We start from the raw sequence: 19,638 nt of genomic DNA, 5'->3' as shown, positions 1-19,638 counted from the left end.
GGAGATTAGCGCGTTCAAACAAACAAACTCTTCAGCTTTATAATATTAGTATAGATTTATAGCCTATAGCCTTCCTGGATAAATGCACTATTCAACACAAAGAATTATACAAATCGGGCCAGTATTTCCGGAGATTAGCGCGTTCAAACAAACAATCAAACGAACAAGCTCTTCAGCTTTATAATATTAGTATAGATAATTTTACTTTGTTTTGTCATTAAAACTGTTCCAAACAACAAACCTGTTTGTGCTGTAAAAAGAAAATTATATTAAAAATTAACTAATTTTCTCCAATTAATCTTGTTTACAGTGGCGCTTGCTACGGTAGTACGGTGCGGTCAGTGTCCCACTCTATTCGTGTAGTGGAAGTACCTCCCTCTTCCGTCCGGGTCGCACACACCCCGCCCGCCACCATCACTGTCAAAGAGTGAGTATTCTATTCTAAAAGTATGTATCTACATAATCAAGTGCCAGAAGCTAAGGGTAGCTTGTAATTAGGTTTTTATGTTTAACGAAATATGTATTCATATAATTCATTTGATAACATCTAACAGTACATTCCATGTCCATATTCCTGAAAAAAACAATGTTTAACTCTTAATACACGTTCAAATTTACTTGCGCAACCATCTAAAGTTACTAAAATTGTAACATGCTGGACTTACTGCCACACTCAGAGTCATTTAATGGATACTTAACGCCTAAATTAACACACTTGCGCAAAACGTTTTGCGCAAAAACTTTACTTAGTGAATAAATTTTAATTACAGTTGAAACTCGATTAACCGGAATAATTATTGTTGCTAGGCATTCGGATAATCGAAAATCCGGATCGCTCGAATTTATGAAGAATAGCTAATTTTGTGCATACATATGTATTATGTTGTACATACGATTTTATGTATTTATTAAAAACAACAAACACATATGAATGAAAATCAGTGTTTATTAATAGCTTATTATAAGATACATCTTCTTAGATTACATACATACATGTACGTTACGTTGCATAAATTCGACTAGTAGGTAATTTTAATATAATGAGTCGGTAGTCCGGATTATTGCTTATAACCGGGAGTCCGGATAATCGAGTTCCTACTGTATATTAATGCCATGTACATACGTAATAACATGGGTGCACTAACCGGGAACTAACCCGCTAGCGGTCGCTGCGGCGGCAAGCTGTCGGCGGCCGCGCGAGCCATACTGCGCGCCGTACTCTCCGTCTGCATACAACTCACATGCCATAGGTACTTACTTATCGGTGCTTTATCAGGGGCCTTAGTCTGCTATTACAATTGTGTCAGAATGGTCGATCATTGATCAGTGCAAGAGGGACGAAGCATACAACCTACATAGCTCCGTTTTCTTGTCACTGATCAATGATCGACCATTCAAACACAATTGTAACAGAGACTAAGGCCCCAGGCTTGTTGTACACGACACGCTATTTGACGATTGCATGCAACCTACAAATGAATGACAATGGACGGCCTACAAATGATAAATGCTTGCATCTTGCTTAGAAACATTGAAAACTATCCATAAATTGGTAACGTTGCGTTACTCACTACTCATTTATATGTAGGTTGCATGCATTCGTCATTTATAATGATTCGTGGATAGATGGCCTTTTTACGTAGATAAACATGCCTGTGACAATAAGGTGTTTTTTTTAATTTTAATCTTTTTAAGTTTTGTGTTAGAGTTATTTTTTCATTAACCGTAGATGTGCATGCCCTTGTAGAACCAAATTATTAAGAATTTGATTTGAAACTTTGATTCTTAGAACTTAGAACGGAGCTTGGTTAAGTTTTTGCCTTCAAGTAGGAACAGATATCAAGTCTTTTTAATCTCTATTTTATTCTCTAACTTATGCGACGTCTTGCGTGAGCGAACTAGACGCGAAGGCGAAGCGGTTTACACGGCGCCAACGCGATTAATGGGCTTGATATTGTCGCGCGAAATAGACGCGGTGCCGTCACGTGTTTGTTTATAATGTTGGAAACAGAAACAAAACGAAACGATTCCCATGCACGTAGGACATAGCCGCCGCGTCACACCGCATTGCGTTGTATTAGCATTTCACCGCACCACTTCGCGTTACCCGAGTGTGCGGCGCGTCGCGCGCGCTCAAAGAGCCATTAGACCACCACAGATGGGGCCCAGTAGGGCTGATGCCTGATCCGGAGCTGCGGACTACCTAGCGGGTTTACCGGGGCTCCGGCTCGAAAATCAGGAGAAGGAACGAGGTGGTTTTTAATCAGTAAGAGTCTAACACTCCCTCTCGCCTCGCCCAAGGCGAGAGAAGTCATTGGATTATTTGCCCCCCACAAAAAAAAAAACCACGTCGCGTTCGCGTCTAGATCGCAGACGCAGGACACGACGTCCTGCGTGAGTGAGTGTTTAATGACGCAAGAGGTTGATATATTGATTATCAGTATTATATATGCACAATATTACAACTATATTTACACGTTGTATATCTTGTTTATAGTATATTTATTCATAGAATCGTTGCAGTTATTATTATGTTATGTCTGTCCGTCAGTGAGTCATAGTGATTGCTTATTAATAGAATTATTGTCGTCATAATAATATCGTTCACCGCCTGAATTTCGTGTTAATGTCTACGTGTAAATAATAAATGACCTTGTGTCGGTGATCGGTGATAATCGTGACAAAATAATTGACAACGAATTCGAACACGTAGCCTCTGATTATATACTACTGTACTGTACTTGCTACTAAGTGTGGGAGAGCCATGCTTCGGCACGAATGGGCCGGCTCGACCGGAGTGATACCACGGCTTTACAGAAAACCGACGTGAAACAACGCTTGTGTTGTGTTTCGTTGTGTGAGTGAGGTTACCGGAGGCCCAATTATTGGCCATTTGGCTAACTTTACATTTATTCTTGTAAATGATTGGTTAAAGTAAATATACCTAAATAAATTCGACTTTGTTAAATTCGGGGGCTTAGCGCCGTTCCAACTTTCCTTGATGTATCGGGTAGAAACGGGACATTAACTTAACCTGACCGCAGACCGTGTTTAAAATTATAACAAAAGTACCTATACTAGAACTTTCCTTTCACAATGACATCGAATTAATGACAAATTTATTTAATATAGGAAATATTTTAATTTAACCAGTAGCGAGTGGTGGTCGGATAATTAGTGAATTAACTAAAAACAACACGTAAATTAATAGTGAAATACTTTACTAAAAATCACGGTTTGATTTTTAGTTAATTTAGTATGTCTCGCGATAGTTATTATAAGGATAATTAGTGCATATAGTTTATATTTCGCTCACTCCAGTGCCGCGTATAATTTATTGTTCAATCTTATCATTTTATTAGTCATCATTACATGTGGCACTCCCATCACTTGTATTCGCTGTGAAGTTGTGTTTTTATATAATTTCTAGTGTATCTGTGAAGTATTTGTTCTTACCACGAGAAAGTTTTATCGAATTCGCTGCAGCCGTTTAGAAGTTATGTGCAATCATACATTATGGTGATTTGTTTTGATTTGTGTAGATAATAATATTGTTCCAAAATGGTGGCAGTTGATACAAGGTAAATTACTGCATTATAGTGTTTAGTAAAAATTTGCTCTTAGTATAATACTAGCGACCCGCCCCAGCTTCGCATGGGTGTAATGGTGATATATTATGCATGTATTATACATATAAACCTTCTGGAATCACTAGATCTATTAAAAAAAATACATCAAAATCCGTTGCGTAGTTTTAAACATTTATGCATACAAAGGGAAATAGGGACAGAAAAAGCGAATTTGTTTTAAACTATGTTGTGATAATTCATATGATTTAGGCATTTTGTTTGTGGTTTATGTACACTTTGCATGTGTTTGTTTGCAGTAGTTTTAGCAAATTGTTTAACAATATAGTATATCTGTAGTTTACTTGAAGTTTTTTTAATATTGTCTTGTTAAAATCCAGCACTATTATGTTATAATGGCGGACTTATTGCCTAATGGCATGACAATGGCATGTTTTGTGTTCCCTTTGGTGTTTTTGAGATGCTGTCTTCATTGTACATTTATAAAGTTTTGTTAGAGTTGTGTATTTAGGAATATGTATTCAACTTCTAGTAACATGTAATAAGTACCAAGTAAACGAGAAAGCCAAACTGAAAGATTTTGTTCATAGCAATATTTTTTGTTCTTTGTTTTCGAGTTCTTGAGTTTTGTTTTTGTTAGATTTAGAGACTTAAGTTGTTTGTTGAGAGTTAGAGAATTGAGTTCTTATTACATTAGAATATTAAAAATCTATTTACTACATGTTAAGTACATATTAACATACGTACTTTTTGTTTAAAAATAATGTATTTGTCTAAAAATAGTTCATAATATATTGTGCTTATAGACGTCTATTCTATACTGCTTTCAATAAACCCATTCCTGCCGACGAAGCATGGCTGTCCGGTCAAAAATAAAACACATTTTTTAAATCAATCTAACAGCTTCAAATGTTAATTTTATTATGTTATCGCCTTACTCACATAACTGTTTGACAAGGAACTCGGCTAGTTTCAAACCACGCTAGAGGCTCATATGCATGAGCAGCATTCCGCGACACACGACGCGGCGATTGTCGCGCTGCTACTACAGTAGCAGAGTTCCTCGTCAAACAGTTACGTGAGTAAGCCGATAACACAATAATTAATTTAGTATGTCTCACGAAAGTTATAATAAAATTAAATCTTCAAATGTGTTAATGTGCCATATACTTTTTATTTTGGACGGATTTTAAATCGGACAATGTCACCTTTACAATAAGTAAGTCTAAATCGATTTTACTATTTCAGAATCGACTCGTCATGTGGTGTGTTGACGCTACACATAGGAGACCGGATCCTCGAGATTAACGGCACTCCCGTGAGGAACCGACCTCTGGATGAGATCGAGAGGGCGCTGGGACGACCTGACACTGTTATACAGGTAACTATTATTTTAAAAAGTTAGTCTTCTAGCAGTGGCTAGCTTAGACAAATGTACACTATAAGTATTTTAAAATGATGAGTTTGATTATGAAAGTACTAGCGGGTACGATCCGCCGCCGCCCCGCAACTTCGCAAGGGTGCAATGGTGATATATTATGTATGTATTATACATATTACAAAGACGTATCGTAATAGACGTTTTTCCCAAGACTTGTTCAATAATCCTGGATATGTTTAATTAATACTTTCCACACTAAGTGCAACCTCCCGGGACATACTAGTATAAAGTACTGAAGGTAAAAACTAAGTATTTTTTTAATTACAGCTAACAATAGAACACACAGCAGACACGAAACGCACACAGACAAACACACAAACACAGACACACACACACTCACACATCGTTGAGAAAAGGACACAAGACAGACAAACCGACAAACAAACAAACGCCAAAGAAGACTGCAAGCAAAGACAATCCATAGAGGTAGAGAAGAAGGAAGAGGGAAAGAAAGAGAGGTTGTTTAAGAGGAAGGGGGGAGAGGATGCGGGGAGATGGATACACAAGAGGAGACAGACTCCGTCCTCTCCACTGCTGGGAGACAAGGAGAAGAGTAGCAGCATGTCCAAGCTGTTGGATGCGTGAGTAGTTCTTGTGATGTTAAGATATAGTTTATGATATAACTAGCGACCCGTCCCAGCTTCGCATGGGTGCAATGGTGATATATTATGCATGTATTATACATATAAACCTTCCTAGTTTGCTTTACGTTTAACAAATTCACAACGAGAGCACGTTCGGCGCTTTGATTAGCCGACTCCAATGAACCAACCAATCAGAGCACCGAAAGCGGTCTCGTTTAGTTTCTGAGATCTTTTACTATAACAAGATAGATCTTTTACTGAGTCTAATACATGACAATATACATATCATTATTTCCCCAGTGTGGACGGCGACGAGCCGAGTGGAGTACTGAACGACCTGGCGCGGGCGCGCTCGTTCCGCGCCGAGCCCGAGCCCGGGCAGAAAGTGTTCCGGGCCAGCGACCTATTGCAGGTGAGCCTTATACACCATCAAATTAACAAAAACAGTACTTTGTAATGTCATCTAGACTATGTGATATTGGATAACTGATGCAGAATATGCAATTTTGTATTGATGATACAATAAATTAGTGATCTTCAAAATGAATGGAATTCTAAGAGCATTTAGAATTTAAATAAAAAAATTAACAAAAGTCACGGTTTACTCACGTAAATATATGGAGAAAAGCTCTACTAGTTTCGAGTCACAAAGGGTGACGCTGCGCGGCCTACTGCCATAGGCTGTACTGATTGACTGTACGCTGACAGTAAGCTGCACGACGTCGCCGCGTCTCCGCACGCTGCTTATAGTAAAAAGTCTCCCTGTAACTCGAAACTAGTAGAGCTTTTCTACATATAATTACGTGATTAAACCGTGATTTTTTTGTAAATGTAAATCAAAAATAAATAACCAAATTAAATCAAGGCACTTGTCGCAGATAAAATGCTTTTTAATCCTACAGTGTTGGTAGCAACTTGAAATCCATTGCTTACTGATTACCGTAATGAAACCATCACAGGGCGAGCTCCTGGGCTCCGGTTTCTTCGGCGAGGTGTACAAGGTGACCCACCGCGACACCAACGAGGTCATGGTCCTCAAACAGCTCTACCGGGTCGACGAGGACGCGCAGAGGAACTTCCTCAAGGAGGTAACCACTTCTGTCTTGTCATATAATGCCTATGTTACTCGTAATTTACATTTTGTTACAGATTTCTCATAAATTGAATGCTTTTTTAACCCCCGACGCAAAAAGAGGGGTGTTATAAGTTTGACGTGTCTGTCTGTCTGTCTGTCTGTCTGTCTGTCTGTCTGTCTGTGGCATCATAACTCCCGAACGGATGCAGTGATTTCAATTTAGTTTTTTTCGTATGAAAGGGGACTTATGTGCGAGTGTTCTTAGACATGTTTAATGAAAATCGGTTGAGCCGTTTTAAAGTTATGGGCGATGAAAGTGGGGAGAGTAGCCGAAGGTCTGCAAATATACTGGGATGGGGTCTCAAATTAAACCGCACTGAAAGAAGATATTGAAAGATATTATTTTTTCGTATTACCAAAAATAAAAAAATAAATAAATAATTAAAAAAATAAAAATTAAATTAAAAATTTAATAACAAAAACATAAAATTTTCAATTTAACGTTTTATTATAAACAAAAAATCTTGCACCAATGTAATCTTTAGCCTACTTATAGAAACAAAAACTAGTAATTAATAAGTCAAAAAAATAAATAAAAGTGAACGAGCTTGACCTTAGATGTAATCTTTACCTTAACAAGAATCGAAATTATAGTAAGTATATGTAATATGCTAAGTCTAACTCAACCTAACCTGCCAAGCCTAACAAACCTACCTATAAAAAGTATAAAATAAAAAATTAAATTAAAAATTTAAAAAACCCCGACATAAAAAAACTTAATTTCCCTTTAAAAAGTAAAAAATAATAAAAGAAACTTAATCTTAAAGTACCTAAGAATGTACTAATAATTCTAAAAAAAAATACGTCACGTTGGGGGACCGCATTCTTACGGACTGCACACCGCCGCCCGCGCCGCTATATTTCTATTTTCTGCGTTATAGTTAAGTACTTAAACATCAATTTACTTTAATAAACACCAAGCATGTGATACTTATGAACAAATCGTAGATAAGTAAGAAATAATAAGGAGCGGTCCCCCAACGCGACGTATTTTTTTAGAATTATTAGTACATTCTTAGGTACTTTAAGATTAAGTTTCTTTTATTATTTTTTACTTTTTAAAGGGAAATTAAGTTTTTATTACTTGAGTCTATTAGCTCATCAGACGATGTCATCTACTCCCTTACTGATGCGTGATTGAAATAAGTGTACATGGAATGGAAATACACCAGTGTCCTTATATATTAGAACGAGATCGAGAGGGCTTTCGGCGCTCTATTTGGTTAATTCATTGGAGCTGGCCAATCAGAGCGCCGAACGCGGTCTCGTTTCAATCTCGTTCAACGTAAAACAAACTGAACCCTCAGTTGTTAATAAACGTCTCAGCCAGTAATGGGCGGGCTGATAAACTACAGCTACGGCTATGCAAGACTCAAATCTAGTCCGATTGTGGAATGAGCTGCCGAGGTTTTCCCAGTAAGCTACAATATGGGGTACTTCAAGAAGAGAGTAAATAGGCAAAGCGCATGTAATGCCCTATGTGTTGCAAGCGTTCGTAGGCCACGTTAACCAATTACCACTAGGTGGACCGTGTGCTTTCTTGCCACTGTCGTGGTATAAAAAAATTGAAAAGTTCAGCCTCTCCATACTTCCTACAGGTGGCAGTGCTCCGTTCCCTGAAGCACCGCAACGTGCTGCGGTTCGTGGGCGTCCTGTACAAGGACAAGCGTCTGCATCTCGTCACCGAGTACGTGCCCGGCGGGACGCTCTACCAACTGCTGCAGGTAACTATATATCTAGTCATATAACTAGTCATAACTTAATTAGGAAGTCTGGGCATAATGACTATGGCACAGTGATTTTTTTATATTAGTTATTGACTTGTTAGTAAATTGCAAATGAAGAAAGTGTAGCTTCGAAGACTAAGCTGTACCTACCCTTAGTACGAGTTTACTTTAGTATATCGAATCGAATCTTTAGTAAATTGAAATGAAAGCGCGTTCGGCGTTCTGATTGGTTGGTTCATTCGAACTGGCCAATCAGAGCACCAAACGTGATCTCGTTTTGATTTTGTTCAACGTTAAGCAAAATTGTATTTAGCCCTCTGATAAATCACCTGATGGTAAGCAATCCATGCCATTCAATTCAGCCCGTACCCGTAACACCAGAGGAAGGAAGAAAAGGGATTGAGTCTTCCCACTAAATCTTGCGCACGTAACGTTTTGGTAGTTTCACGTCGGATGTCTGTGGTGGTCGTGGTATCACTCCTGTTTAATACTAACCCCTCTTCCCCCCGTGTCCAGGACAGTACAGTCCCTTTGAGCTGGGAGCTGCGCGGGCGCCTGGCGCGGGACGTGGCGGCCGGGCTCGGGTACCTACATCGCAGGAACGTCATACACAGGGACCTCAACTCGCACAACTGTCTCGTCCGGGAGGTAAGGTACCTTCCATCATATCTTTAGTGGGGGGGGGGGTACCTACATCGCAGGAACGTCATACACAGGGACCTCAACTCGCACAACTGTCTCGTCCGGGAGGTAAGGTACCTTCCATCATATCTTTAGTGGGGGGGGGGTACCTACATCGCAGGAACGTCATACACAGGGACCTCAACTCGCACAACTGTCTCGTCCGGGAGGTAAGGCCTTACCTTAGCTATAATGTCTTTAAAATATATAATAATTAGACTAGTATTATAAATGCGAAAGTAATTACTCTTTCATATAATATCAGCTGAAGAGATCGAGATGAAATTTGGAACAAGTGTAGATCTGTGTCTGGAATAACAAAAAAGCCATTATTTATGCCGCTGGGCGAAGCTAGTTACTACCGAGTTCACACACTTACCTAAGTTTTTAAACTTTGAGATACATCTTGTATATTAATAACAAGTTTCATTACAATCTGTCCATAAAAGTTTCTATGAGACTCCTTACCCGCGTTAACGCCTTTAAATAGTTAGCAAATTATGTTATCTAAATCAAAATCTATATTTTAAGTTTAGAGACAAGAGCAAACCGTTTTGATTTCTTAACATAAGTAATTATAGAAGTGTGATTAGAGTATAATGTGTTGCAGGACAAGACGGTGATAGTGGCGGACTTCGGTCTGGCCCGCATCGTGCAGCGCACGGCCAACACGGGCAGCCCGGGGGCGCCGCCCCGCACCGGGACGCTAAGGCGGAAGCGGTACACGGTAACTATACATACTGCTACACGACATTATTACTTTGTGGCGACACTCTGACAAGTGACAGATGACAGATGACAGAAAGTCGCGCATAGACTATCGACGAGCAAAAATTAACGGATGACGTCATAACTATCCTGCATCGCACATACGAAATTTACATGCGAATTAACACGGATAGAAAAGCCCAACGAACAACAGTTAGGCAGAAAGCCCGCCAGGCTGATCACTTCGCCTGGTCGGAGGATCCTCCTTTTCTTAGGGAACTTTACTCTCTGTTCTCTAAAACTTATTTATAACAACTATCGTAAGACTTACTAAATTAACCTAAAATCTCGGTTTATTCACGTATTATTAATGGAAAAATGCTCTTATAGTGTCACACAGGGACTCTTCATCATGAGCAGTGTGCGCTGACGCGGCGACGTCACTAGACTGTGCAACGTGATATTTAGTTAATTGACATTATTACAACTTGATGATAATATTATATGATGGTGATATATTATATTAAATTCAATAGAAAGTGTATAATCAAAGTTGTTATGAAACAGAAATGTTTGTGGAACATTTTTTTCAAATAAAACCTTATAAAGAACGCAATAGAAATTAAAATAAATAAACATATTATCACGTTCCGCAGGTGGTGGGCAACCCGTACTGGATGGCGCCGGAGATGATGAACGGCAACGTGTATGATGAGAAGGTGGACGTGTTCTCCTTCGGGATCATACTCTGTGAGGTTAGTCACATATAAATACGATTTAAGTAGCTTCTGCCAGCTGCCTCGAACGCGTTTCCGTGGGATAAAAAGTATCCTATCACCCAAGTCAGCCGATACCCTGTCTGTATAAAAAATTTCATCAAAATCCGTTTAGTAAAATCGGCTATGAATGCACCCGGTTTGCTGTTCGAGTATGCATTGCGCTGGTGTGTGCATCGAACAAGAGAATTTAATACATTTTAGTATGCCAATACCTGCTGCTTCGGTATTGAATCAATCTGACTGACTGACTGAAAATCTATATCTATACTTATAATAAATCTGTAGAGAGGTCAATTCTGTACATGAAATATATTTCCAAAATAACTATCAGCGGGTGATTAGTGATCGATACTGACGCCAAAAATGCAATCAGAATTTTTTTGTCTATCTGTCTGTCTGTCTGTCTGTCTGTCTGTCTGTCTGTCTGTCTGTCTGTATGTTCTTTATAGAAATAAAAACCACTCGACAGATTTCAACGAAACTTGGTACAATTGTTCTTCATACTCCTGGGCAGGTTATAGTATACTTTTCATCACGCTACGATCAATAGGAGCAGAGCAGTGAAGGGAAATGTTGGGAAAACAGGAGAACTTACTCCATTTTTAAGCTTCCGTCGCGTGTGCAGCCTTAATGGTTAAAGCTACACAGAAATAATGTATGGCGGAAATGTTCTGCTTAAAATTGTTTACAAAATATTCCACGAGAGCAGATGTCTATCTTTTATGGTTGACTCACAATAACACGTATAACTCCCGATAGCTTAGCAGTTCGGAGCTTTCTGATTACATTTGTCTACTCTTACGTTTATACCACTCATTCATTCATTCATTCATGTTATAATAAATCTGTAGAAGGGTCAATTCTGTACATTGAAAATATTGAAAGAATAAATAGCAAACCCAAATATGGGATTATTTTTGTTTTTGTCTGTCTGTCTGTATTTTCAGGCATCACGTGAAAACTAACTAAACTTGGTATAATTATACCTTATTATCCTGGGCATAAAATAGGATACTTTTTATCCTGGAAAAATACGTAGAATATTTTTTATTTATTTTTTTCAGTTTTATTCTACTGAACACGATCTCAACAGCAGTAGCTCAATAGAGGGATCTCCTTAATTATTATGGGCCTCGCCGTATTTGGGTCCAATAGATATTTATAAGATGTCATTGTCAGAGTTACTCAAAACAGAGAAATAAAACTTCCACGCGAAGACCGACATCCGCGCGGACGGAGTCGCGGGCGGAAGCTAGTATAAACTAAAATGATTCTACTCTATAAAATAAACTTTTCCTTGTAATCTGTACGAACACGTAAATCTTACAGTATTTAAATATTTCGATTTCTTTTGCTTGGAGTCTGTTATAATCCTTAATCCTTAATTTTTGCAGATAATAGGCCGTGTATCGGCGGACCCGGACTTCCTGCCGCGCCGCTCGGACTTCGGCCTGAACGAGCCGCTGTTCATCGACAAGTTCTGCCGCGGCGCGCACTGCCCCGAGCCCTTCTACCGGATCGCCTTCCTGGCCTGCCATCTAGATCCGGATATCAGGTACACATTGTGTAAATTGTTTTTTTTTTAATATATGGATTACTAGCGTCTGCCAGTGGCTCTATCCGCGTTCCCGTGGAATGAAAAGTATTCTATCACAAAAATCAGCTCATACCTTGTCTGCATACCAAATTTCATCCAAACAAACTTTCACATTTATAATATTATAGTGTGGTATCCTAAATTAAATAATCGGTATTAAGGAAAAGCACAACTGAATCGAGTTATAAAATAAAAAAAATAATTACTTTGTTATTAAAGATGTTATATTATTTTGTCATCACTAATACACAATGGTTTACTCACGTAAATATTCTGAAAAAAGCGTACGCAGTAGGTTGCGCGACGTCGCGTCGCCGTCTGCGCACGCTGTTCATGGTGAAGAGTCCCTGTGTGACTCTAAACTAGTAGAGCCTTGCTCAATATATTTACATTACGTTGTTTTTAAGTGCATTTAGGATATCTCACGATAGTTATTATAATTATTTTGTCAGCTTTTGTACCATTGAATTGAAAATTCCTTGAACAATATTTGCAGGCCACCATTCGACATACTAGAGGAGTGGCTGGAGACACTGGTCTCTGAGCTGGCCACTGAACGGCCTGAACCGTCGGAACTATTGCAGCGGGTGGTACAGTACGCCAGCAGTACTGCCGCACTCGCCGCCACCGATACCACTCTACTCAGGTACTATAATAATTTATACACTACAATTTATACATATAAAAAAGAGAAAAAAGTATGTGTATGTGTTGATTCGTCTGGATCACTTGATGATAGAATATTGGCAACACTACAGCAGTCAAAGGTGTGTTGCTGGCATTTTAAAAAGGAATACGCTTTTTTCTTAGAAGTTGAAGGTCGTCGGTCGATTCGGTAAATATGGCTAACGATAGTTCGTTCTATAGTTTTGCTGTGCAAGGCAGAAATTTGTGAGAGAATTCAATAACATCACGCCTTTTTATCCCCGAAGCGGTAGACAGAAGTGCATATTACGGCACGTGATGTGCCTGTATAATATACACCCATTTTACTTATATGTCTTATAAGGCCCATGTAATAAGCTCAGGGTTTTAATAATAACATGTATTAATATTTCCAGTAAGGACAGCTGTAAGACGCTCAGTAAAGCAGACAGCGGAGACCACAACGTACCTGATGTAGGAGTCTTAAAGGTATACTCGGCTTTATCATATTATTTATTATTAAACAAAGACGCCATTAATAAATCAATTATTGAGCGTCGTGTGGCGACTTCAATTCCAGCACGAAATGATACTGGGTTTGAAAAATATTTCATATCTACTGATAAAGTAAGATATGGAATGTAGAAGTAGACTAGACAGGTATTAAGCCTGATAAAGTAGTTATTCAGTGATTCATCGTTATCGTATTCCGCAGTCGACGTCGACGGCAGCCCTGGTGGTCCCGGAGCGCGGGTGGCGGCTGGGCAAGTGTGTGTCGGCGTCGCACATCGCGGGCGCTGCGGGCGCTGCGCCCCCCGCGGGCCGGGCCACTGGAGCCCCGCTGTGTCGCAGCCACTGCTCGCTGCACACCGCCGGGTACATCCTGCACGCCACCGGGAACACCATCAACATCACCAAGGTACGGTCTCACATACCCTTACCTACTTTCAATCACTTACTATAATACTATAATATCTCTGTAAATCAGTCCACAATCGACAGGGTTATCAATGAACTTGAATATACACAACAACAGGATATAATAGGAACATGTAAATGATCAGCTGCAGCTATGAACCAAAGGACTTACAGGTGCATTGTCAACCTTTGGTTTCTCCGATAACTTCAGAGTACAACGAAAACAGAACAAAAGCAAAACCAACACAAATATATTTATTGAAAAAAGTTTGTATTAAATATTGTATGAGGTGTTAAATTATCATTCCGATAGTCAAACGAAACGTTTACAAAACGACAACACGATTCGAGTGTGAACTTTAATTACTATATTTAATTCTGTAATTCCACGTGTCCAGGTGGACGACATCACCAAGTGGTTGGACCCGCCACCCCTGAAGCGAACCTCCCCCGACGCCCACCTGAACAGGCTGCAGGAACACAAGGCGCGGAAGGTGGAGCCACCAGACCACTACCACGAACACCTGCCCGCCTTCCTCCGCAACCAGTCCGTCGAGGAACTCGAGTCCCACTACAAACTCGAGGTAAACCCACCACTACCATTCTGCAGGCACATCAGTATCCCCAACAGCACCACTGTCCCCAACACCGAGGACTCCGACTCCTCAGACGATGATGACCAGATCAGCACCTGGGAACGTAACGTCAAGATCTTCGACCAAATGGAGGTGGACCCCAAGAACGTCATCGCCAACCTCGTGAAGAAAGGGGAGAACTTACTGTCTAAGAAGGCGAGCTATGACGTCACTGATGTCGTACTCCGGAACCCTGAGCTCATGACTCATGAACGGAAGATACCTGAAGTAGACTGCAGAAGGTACAATATTGACTACCTGACCAAAAACCCAATCATGGCGCAGGGAGTCAAGAACATATCTAAGGCGGTAGAGAAAGACAAGCCTCAAGAGAAGTCAGGGTTCTTCCCTAAGAAGCTGCTGTCACCGAAGTTCAGCAGACTGTTCAAACCGAACACCACCGAGGTGGTGCGGACCAAGGACACGGAGGACAAGGACAAGTCCAGGAGCAAGTTCTTCGTGCAGAGACCTGCGTCTCCCAGCAACATTGGCAGGTCGCATAGGATCAGACCGTCAGACTCGGACAAACCGATGCTGAACAAAGACGTGCTAAAGTCCGACATCAAACTAGCCAGCATGGGCAAGCCAATGACCCCGATATTCCGACGACATTTGGGAGAAAAACCAGACTTCGCGGACGGCAGGTTCAGTTACAGAGACAGGAGATCGAAGCCGAGCGAAGACTCCAAGTTCATAGAGCTAGGACGCAATAGGATTAAGGCCCCACTTAGTACGCTAGAAGGCACGAAACTGACGCCATTGATACGTAGTTCCCATATCAATAACATTGCGGCGTTGACAACGGTGCCCGAGAAGAAAGTTGTGGACAAAAAGAAATGTGATGACTTGCCCAAGCGCAGGGAGCCTGGGATTTCGCGCAGTAACTACGTCAGTCTTGCCAACCTCAAGATCAATGGGAAGGGCAAGGATGTGGACGACAAGTGTAGACAGAGAGACAATGAGGACTCCCCCGTGGAGCGAGTTATGTAGTTGTGTCGACCGATTGTGACGGCGTGATTGATAGTTACTTGTGATGCGGGCTTCGAGCTGGCGATGGTAATGACTTTTATTTAAGGGTTCTTTAAAAACTATAATTTCTTGCGAGTGCGTTGCTGATTATGTACGTTGGCAACACTCTCGAAATACCTCTAGTGTTGCAAGTGTACTAAAGCTACAGTACCCGCCTTGTCTTCAGCCCAAACACTACCTTCGTTTCTTATGACAGTAGGCAACAAAATGGCCTTCTTTCATAGAATATTTTCACAAAAACTTAAAGTTTATTATAAAAGTCATTACCACAAGTACGGCTCGAAGTCCAGCATCGAATACTTGACAAATCTTGCCCCAGTTACTAGTTATACAGTTGTTATAATTGTTGAATCGTTGTACTTACGGACGCTGTTCTATACGACTTTTGTGATCGCTTCAGTGCCGTGTTTTGTCGGTACGCATCGCTTCTTTCCACTTTGTTGTACTTGGACGATTCGTGTAAAGCTTGTATTTAGAATAGGGATGATGTCTTAGTCAAATTCAAGTCGTTTTTTTATTGTTAAACATTTGCAAAACTGGCTGAGCAACTGGTTACCGTGAATGATTCCTGCATGGACCACTCGTTGTGTGATCAACAAATTGTTGTTACGGGTATGAGTGTGATGTGTATTCGAACGAATTAAACGCACCCATGACGAATCAAAAAACCCTAGTATGGGGCAACTTTTATAAAAAAGAAAATAATTTCTGGATACAACGTCATTTAATATACATATTTCTTTAAAATTTGATATAAACTAAGCTTAAAATTAAATAAATGACAGTATCATAATATTGTTGGCTAAGTCGTCATCTCTATTTATAAAATGGTTGGAAACTGCCCATTCGTGGCAGTGCCTTCTAATAAGACTGTCTTATAGGAGCTATATTTTGGTAATGTAAGCAAAGTATACGTAAAGGGTCCTCTTCAAATTATCAAGATGTCAGCTTGTAAAAAACAAAATGAATAGTTAGAAACATTTTTAACTAATATTGTCGAAAATTATAACATGACATACTAAACAATTTTTTTTTATTCTACTAAATTATAAAGATTTTGCTTACATTATCAAAAAATGAAATAAAAATACATACAATTTTGTATTACAATATTGAACGCCCATTCCATTTGATATTCAGAATATTTGTGTACTCACGCTTTTATATTCCATGACCATTTTATATAAGGAAAGTTATATACGTAATTATAATGTTTATGTTTCTTAAAGTTCTTTTTTAAATCAGCTTTTGATACAGTTTCTCAAGATTTATGATGTTCTCCAACCAAATGTAAAGAGATTTTGGTAATTACTGATATTGTACGTCAATTAGTGGAAATTATTGAATTTTCCTAATATATGACTATGTATATAGTATGTTATACTACTATTATGATATTATTTTGCGAAGAGTTATCCATAAATTACATCACGACAAAGTTAAAGTAAGAGAATGAGTGATATATGAAACTATGGTATGTTATGTTACTTTTATAAACCGTGGGTATTTAATATACATCTATAAGTGATAGGGTTGACATTAAGATTATAAACAGCGCGAAAGAATAACAAAATATTAAGTAATGTATGGTGAAGACCGGTCGCAATTGAGGACTTCTATGGACGTCTTCTGCCCTCAATAAGGGAAATAGGACATTAATGGTCAAATACTCAAACGTCACTCAATTTGAAGAAGCTCTCAACTGTAGTTCTGTCACTACAAATTCTTTGTAAATGACAGAGATAGCACGATATTTCAATACAACTTAAATTTGATTAGCGTTTCAGTATTCGAGCGTAAGTCAAGTAATTTATGGACAACTCAAAAATTGCTTATACCTTCCCGAATTTACTATGTATATTGTATAGTATTTGCTATATTGAACTTTATTCCCTATTCTATAAGGTGCTTTGTTTAATGTGTTGCTTATGAAATCAAAGTTTTGAAATTAAAACTTAAATTATTCTTAAATTGGATCAGTATTCGCTTGAACGTTCAGAGTCAAAATGGACTCTAGCTTAGAGTCTTTAAGATTCAAATTGCAACGCAGTTAGCTTCACGCATTTGTTATAGTGTTAACAGTTATATGGAAATATACACAAGTTGTTTTCTATACATATACGTATGTAGTAGTTATATTTGTAACGTTTTTATATTGTAGACAAAATATTACGATTATTTCAAATTTATAGGGAATGAATAGGTTATGTAAAGAGTTGTTTCAAACAAATTTTGGAAAGATTTTAATTTTGGGTCGATTAGTAAAATATAATTGAGTTTAAACTTACATCTGTTATGTTATAGAGCTCCACAAAATAATAATATTCAGTAAAATCTTTTTAAGATTCAGTGCCAATGTAAAGGATAAAGATTTTGAAATTAATATTAATAATTACTCAATAATTTCTCCATACATTCTCCATAATTTCTCCATACCTTTATAAAAAATTGATGGCAAAAATGTCCCAATAAATTCTGTCCAATTATAAAAGAAGTTAGTTACATCAAAGTTTTGACAAATAATTATTATTCTTATACTTAAACTGTGCCATTTATATTTGTTAATGGAAATTTCAATGTTTATAGTCGACAATATAAAGGTGATTCGTTTGTACTGTCATAGGTACAACACTTCATGTAAATTAATTAAAACACACAACTTACTCACGTAAACTATTTGAAAAACGCTCGACTAGTTTCGAGTCAAACCGGGACCCTTAATCATAAGCAGCGTGCAGAAAGTTAACGTGAGTAGAATAAGTCGTATGTTTTAATTCTTTTTTTTAGAATGTCTCTTTTAACTACATGAAAAAAAATAAAGCCACGACATTAGCGTTAAATTATTTGACAATATAGTAACTATATTAATTTATTAACATTTTAGTTTTAATACTTATTTGTAAGCTTAAGTTTTATTTCTTAGATTTTGTTCGTGAAGTCTGATTTGTAGTGACACAGGGTGCCATTTTATATGTAACGCATTGTTAAATAATGCTGTGATTGGACGGGCGAGGTCTTTTATTGTTTTAAAAGCATAACTACACCTTTGCCTATCCTATTGCGGAGTGAAAGGTGTAAAGTTTATGTTTATGTAGGAACACAAATGTTTGTTTTCGTCAAAATTTGGTTTTCATTGTATCTACTTTGTCAACTAGTGTGTTACCAGTATTAAAATATCACACACGATTATTTTACCCTGGCAATACAAATTCGCGAGTTTCAATCACAGCATTGTCTATGAATTAACTTGAATCTGAAGTAAAAAAAGTCTCATTTTTATTTTTATTTTATGTTTATTTACTGTGAACGTCCGATGTTAGATCGAGCTCATGTTTACCTTATCTGTGATACATTATGTTTGTAAACGCCGCAATAACAAAGTATTATAGGTGTCTTTAGATTTTATTCACAATTTTTTTATTCTTACTTTTATTATAAAAAGAAATTGAACGCCATACTTGCTTCTTATTACTTTAGGATTATTTTAAATAGTTTCTTGTGGTCGTGGGAAGTGATTGGCGTTCGATGTATAAAGATTATTATAATATTTTTATTTAACACATTAACTGACGTAACATCGAGTATTCCGTCTCCTGCATTCCATGCGGTTTTGTAAATTTTCTTTTGTATCTGTTTCTAAGTACAAATGAATAAAGGATTATATTCAGAGTTTGTAGTTTTTGTTGTTTTCCCTCTAATAGTGACAATAACTAAATTGTCTTTACAAAGTTAATTACGAATTACTACAGCAACTGGTCATTTCCACTAATATTAAACCAAGCTTCGGTACGAATGGCCCGGCTCGACCAGAGTGATAAATCATAGATACGGGCCTCATAGAAAATCGACGTGAAACAACGCTTGCGTTGTGTGAACAAGGTCGAAACTGGTTACCAGAGGTGCATTTATCCCCTTCCCAACCCCAGATTCCCCAACAACCTTGGCAGCCGGCAACGCACTTGTCACCCCACTGGTGTTTCGGGTGTGCATGGACGGCAGCGTTTGTTTACCATCAGTTAATAGTCTGCTCGTTTACCGGCTTATACAAAAATCTATTTTAAGAATACATACCTAAAAACAATAAAGATTTCGTTAATTGGACCTATCCTATTATTGTGAACAAATGACATCCCCGTATCATCAAACTTAATTCCTGACTAAGTACTAGGAGT

General features: G+C 38.4%; 1 protein-coding gene across 3 annotated transcripts in view; it reads left to right on the top strand.

Annotated features, from left to right (window-relative positions):
- Positions 1-19,135, top strand: part of LOC118274692 (LIM domain kinase 1) — a 28,198-nt gene extending 9,063 nt beyond the window's left edge. Inside the window, exons 5-19 of one of the 3 annotated variants that reach the window (XM_050697056.1) lie at positions 311-427; positions 1,164-1,250; positions 4,836-4,968; positions 5,296-5,609; positions 5,913-6,024; positions 6,572-6,700; positions 8,346-8,471; positions 8,991-9,122; positions 9,766-9,882; positions 10,520-10,618; positions 12,037-12,197; positions 12,736-12,885; positions 13,301-13,373; positions 13,600-13,803; positions 14,201-19,135. In XM_050697056.1, the coding sequence (XP_050553013.1) occupies positions 311-427; positions 1,164-1,250; positions 4,836-4,968; positions 5,296-5,609; positions 5,913-6,024; positions 6,572-6,700; positions 8,346-8,471; positions 8,991-9,122; positions 9,766-9,882; positions 10,520-10,618; positions 12,037-12,197; positions 12,736-12,885; positions 13,301-13,373; positions 13,600-13,803; positions 14,201-15,427 (3,181 nt within the window). In that variant the 3' untranslated portion in view covers positions 15,428-19,135. Of the gene's footprint in view, positions 1-310; positions 428-1,163; positions 1,251-3,309; positions 3,582-4,835; positions 4,969-5,295; positions 5,610-5,912; positions 6,025-6,571; positions 6,701-8,345; positions 8,472-8,990; positions 9,123-9,765; positions 9,883-10,519; positions 10,619-12,036; positions 12,198-12,735; positions 12,886-13,300; positions 13,374-13,599; positions 13,804-14,200 lie in introns of those variants that run through there. The other 2 variants (XM_050697057.1, XM_050697058.1) reach the window with 2 other exon arrangements.
- Positions 19,136-19,638: the final 503 nt, after the last annotated feature.

Source organism: Spodoptera frugiperda, chromosome 11 (genome assembly GCF_023101765.2).
Source record: "Spodoptera frugiperda isolate SF20-4 chromosome 11, AGI-APGP_CSIRO_Sfru_2.0, whole genome shotgun sequence".
Taxonomy (NCBI): Eukaryota; Metazoa; Arthropoda; class Insecta; order Lepidoptera; family Noctuidae; genus Spodoptera; species Spodoptera frugiperda.
The sequence above is the reverse complement of the archived record's forward strand: the minus strand, read 5'-3'. Positions and strand labels throughout refer to the sequence as shown.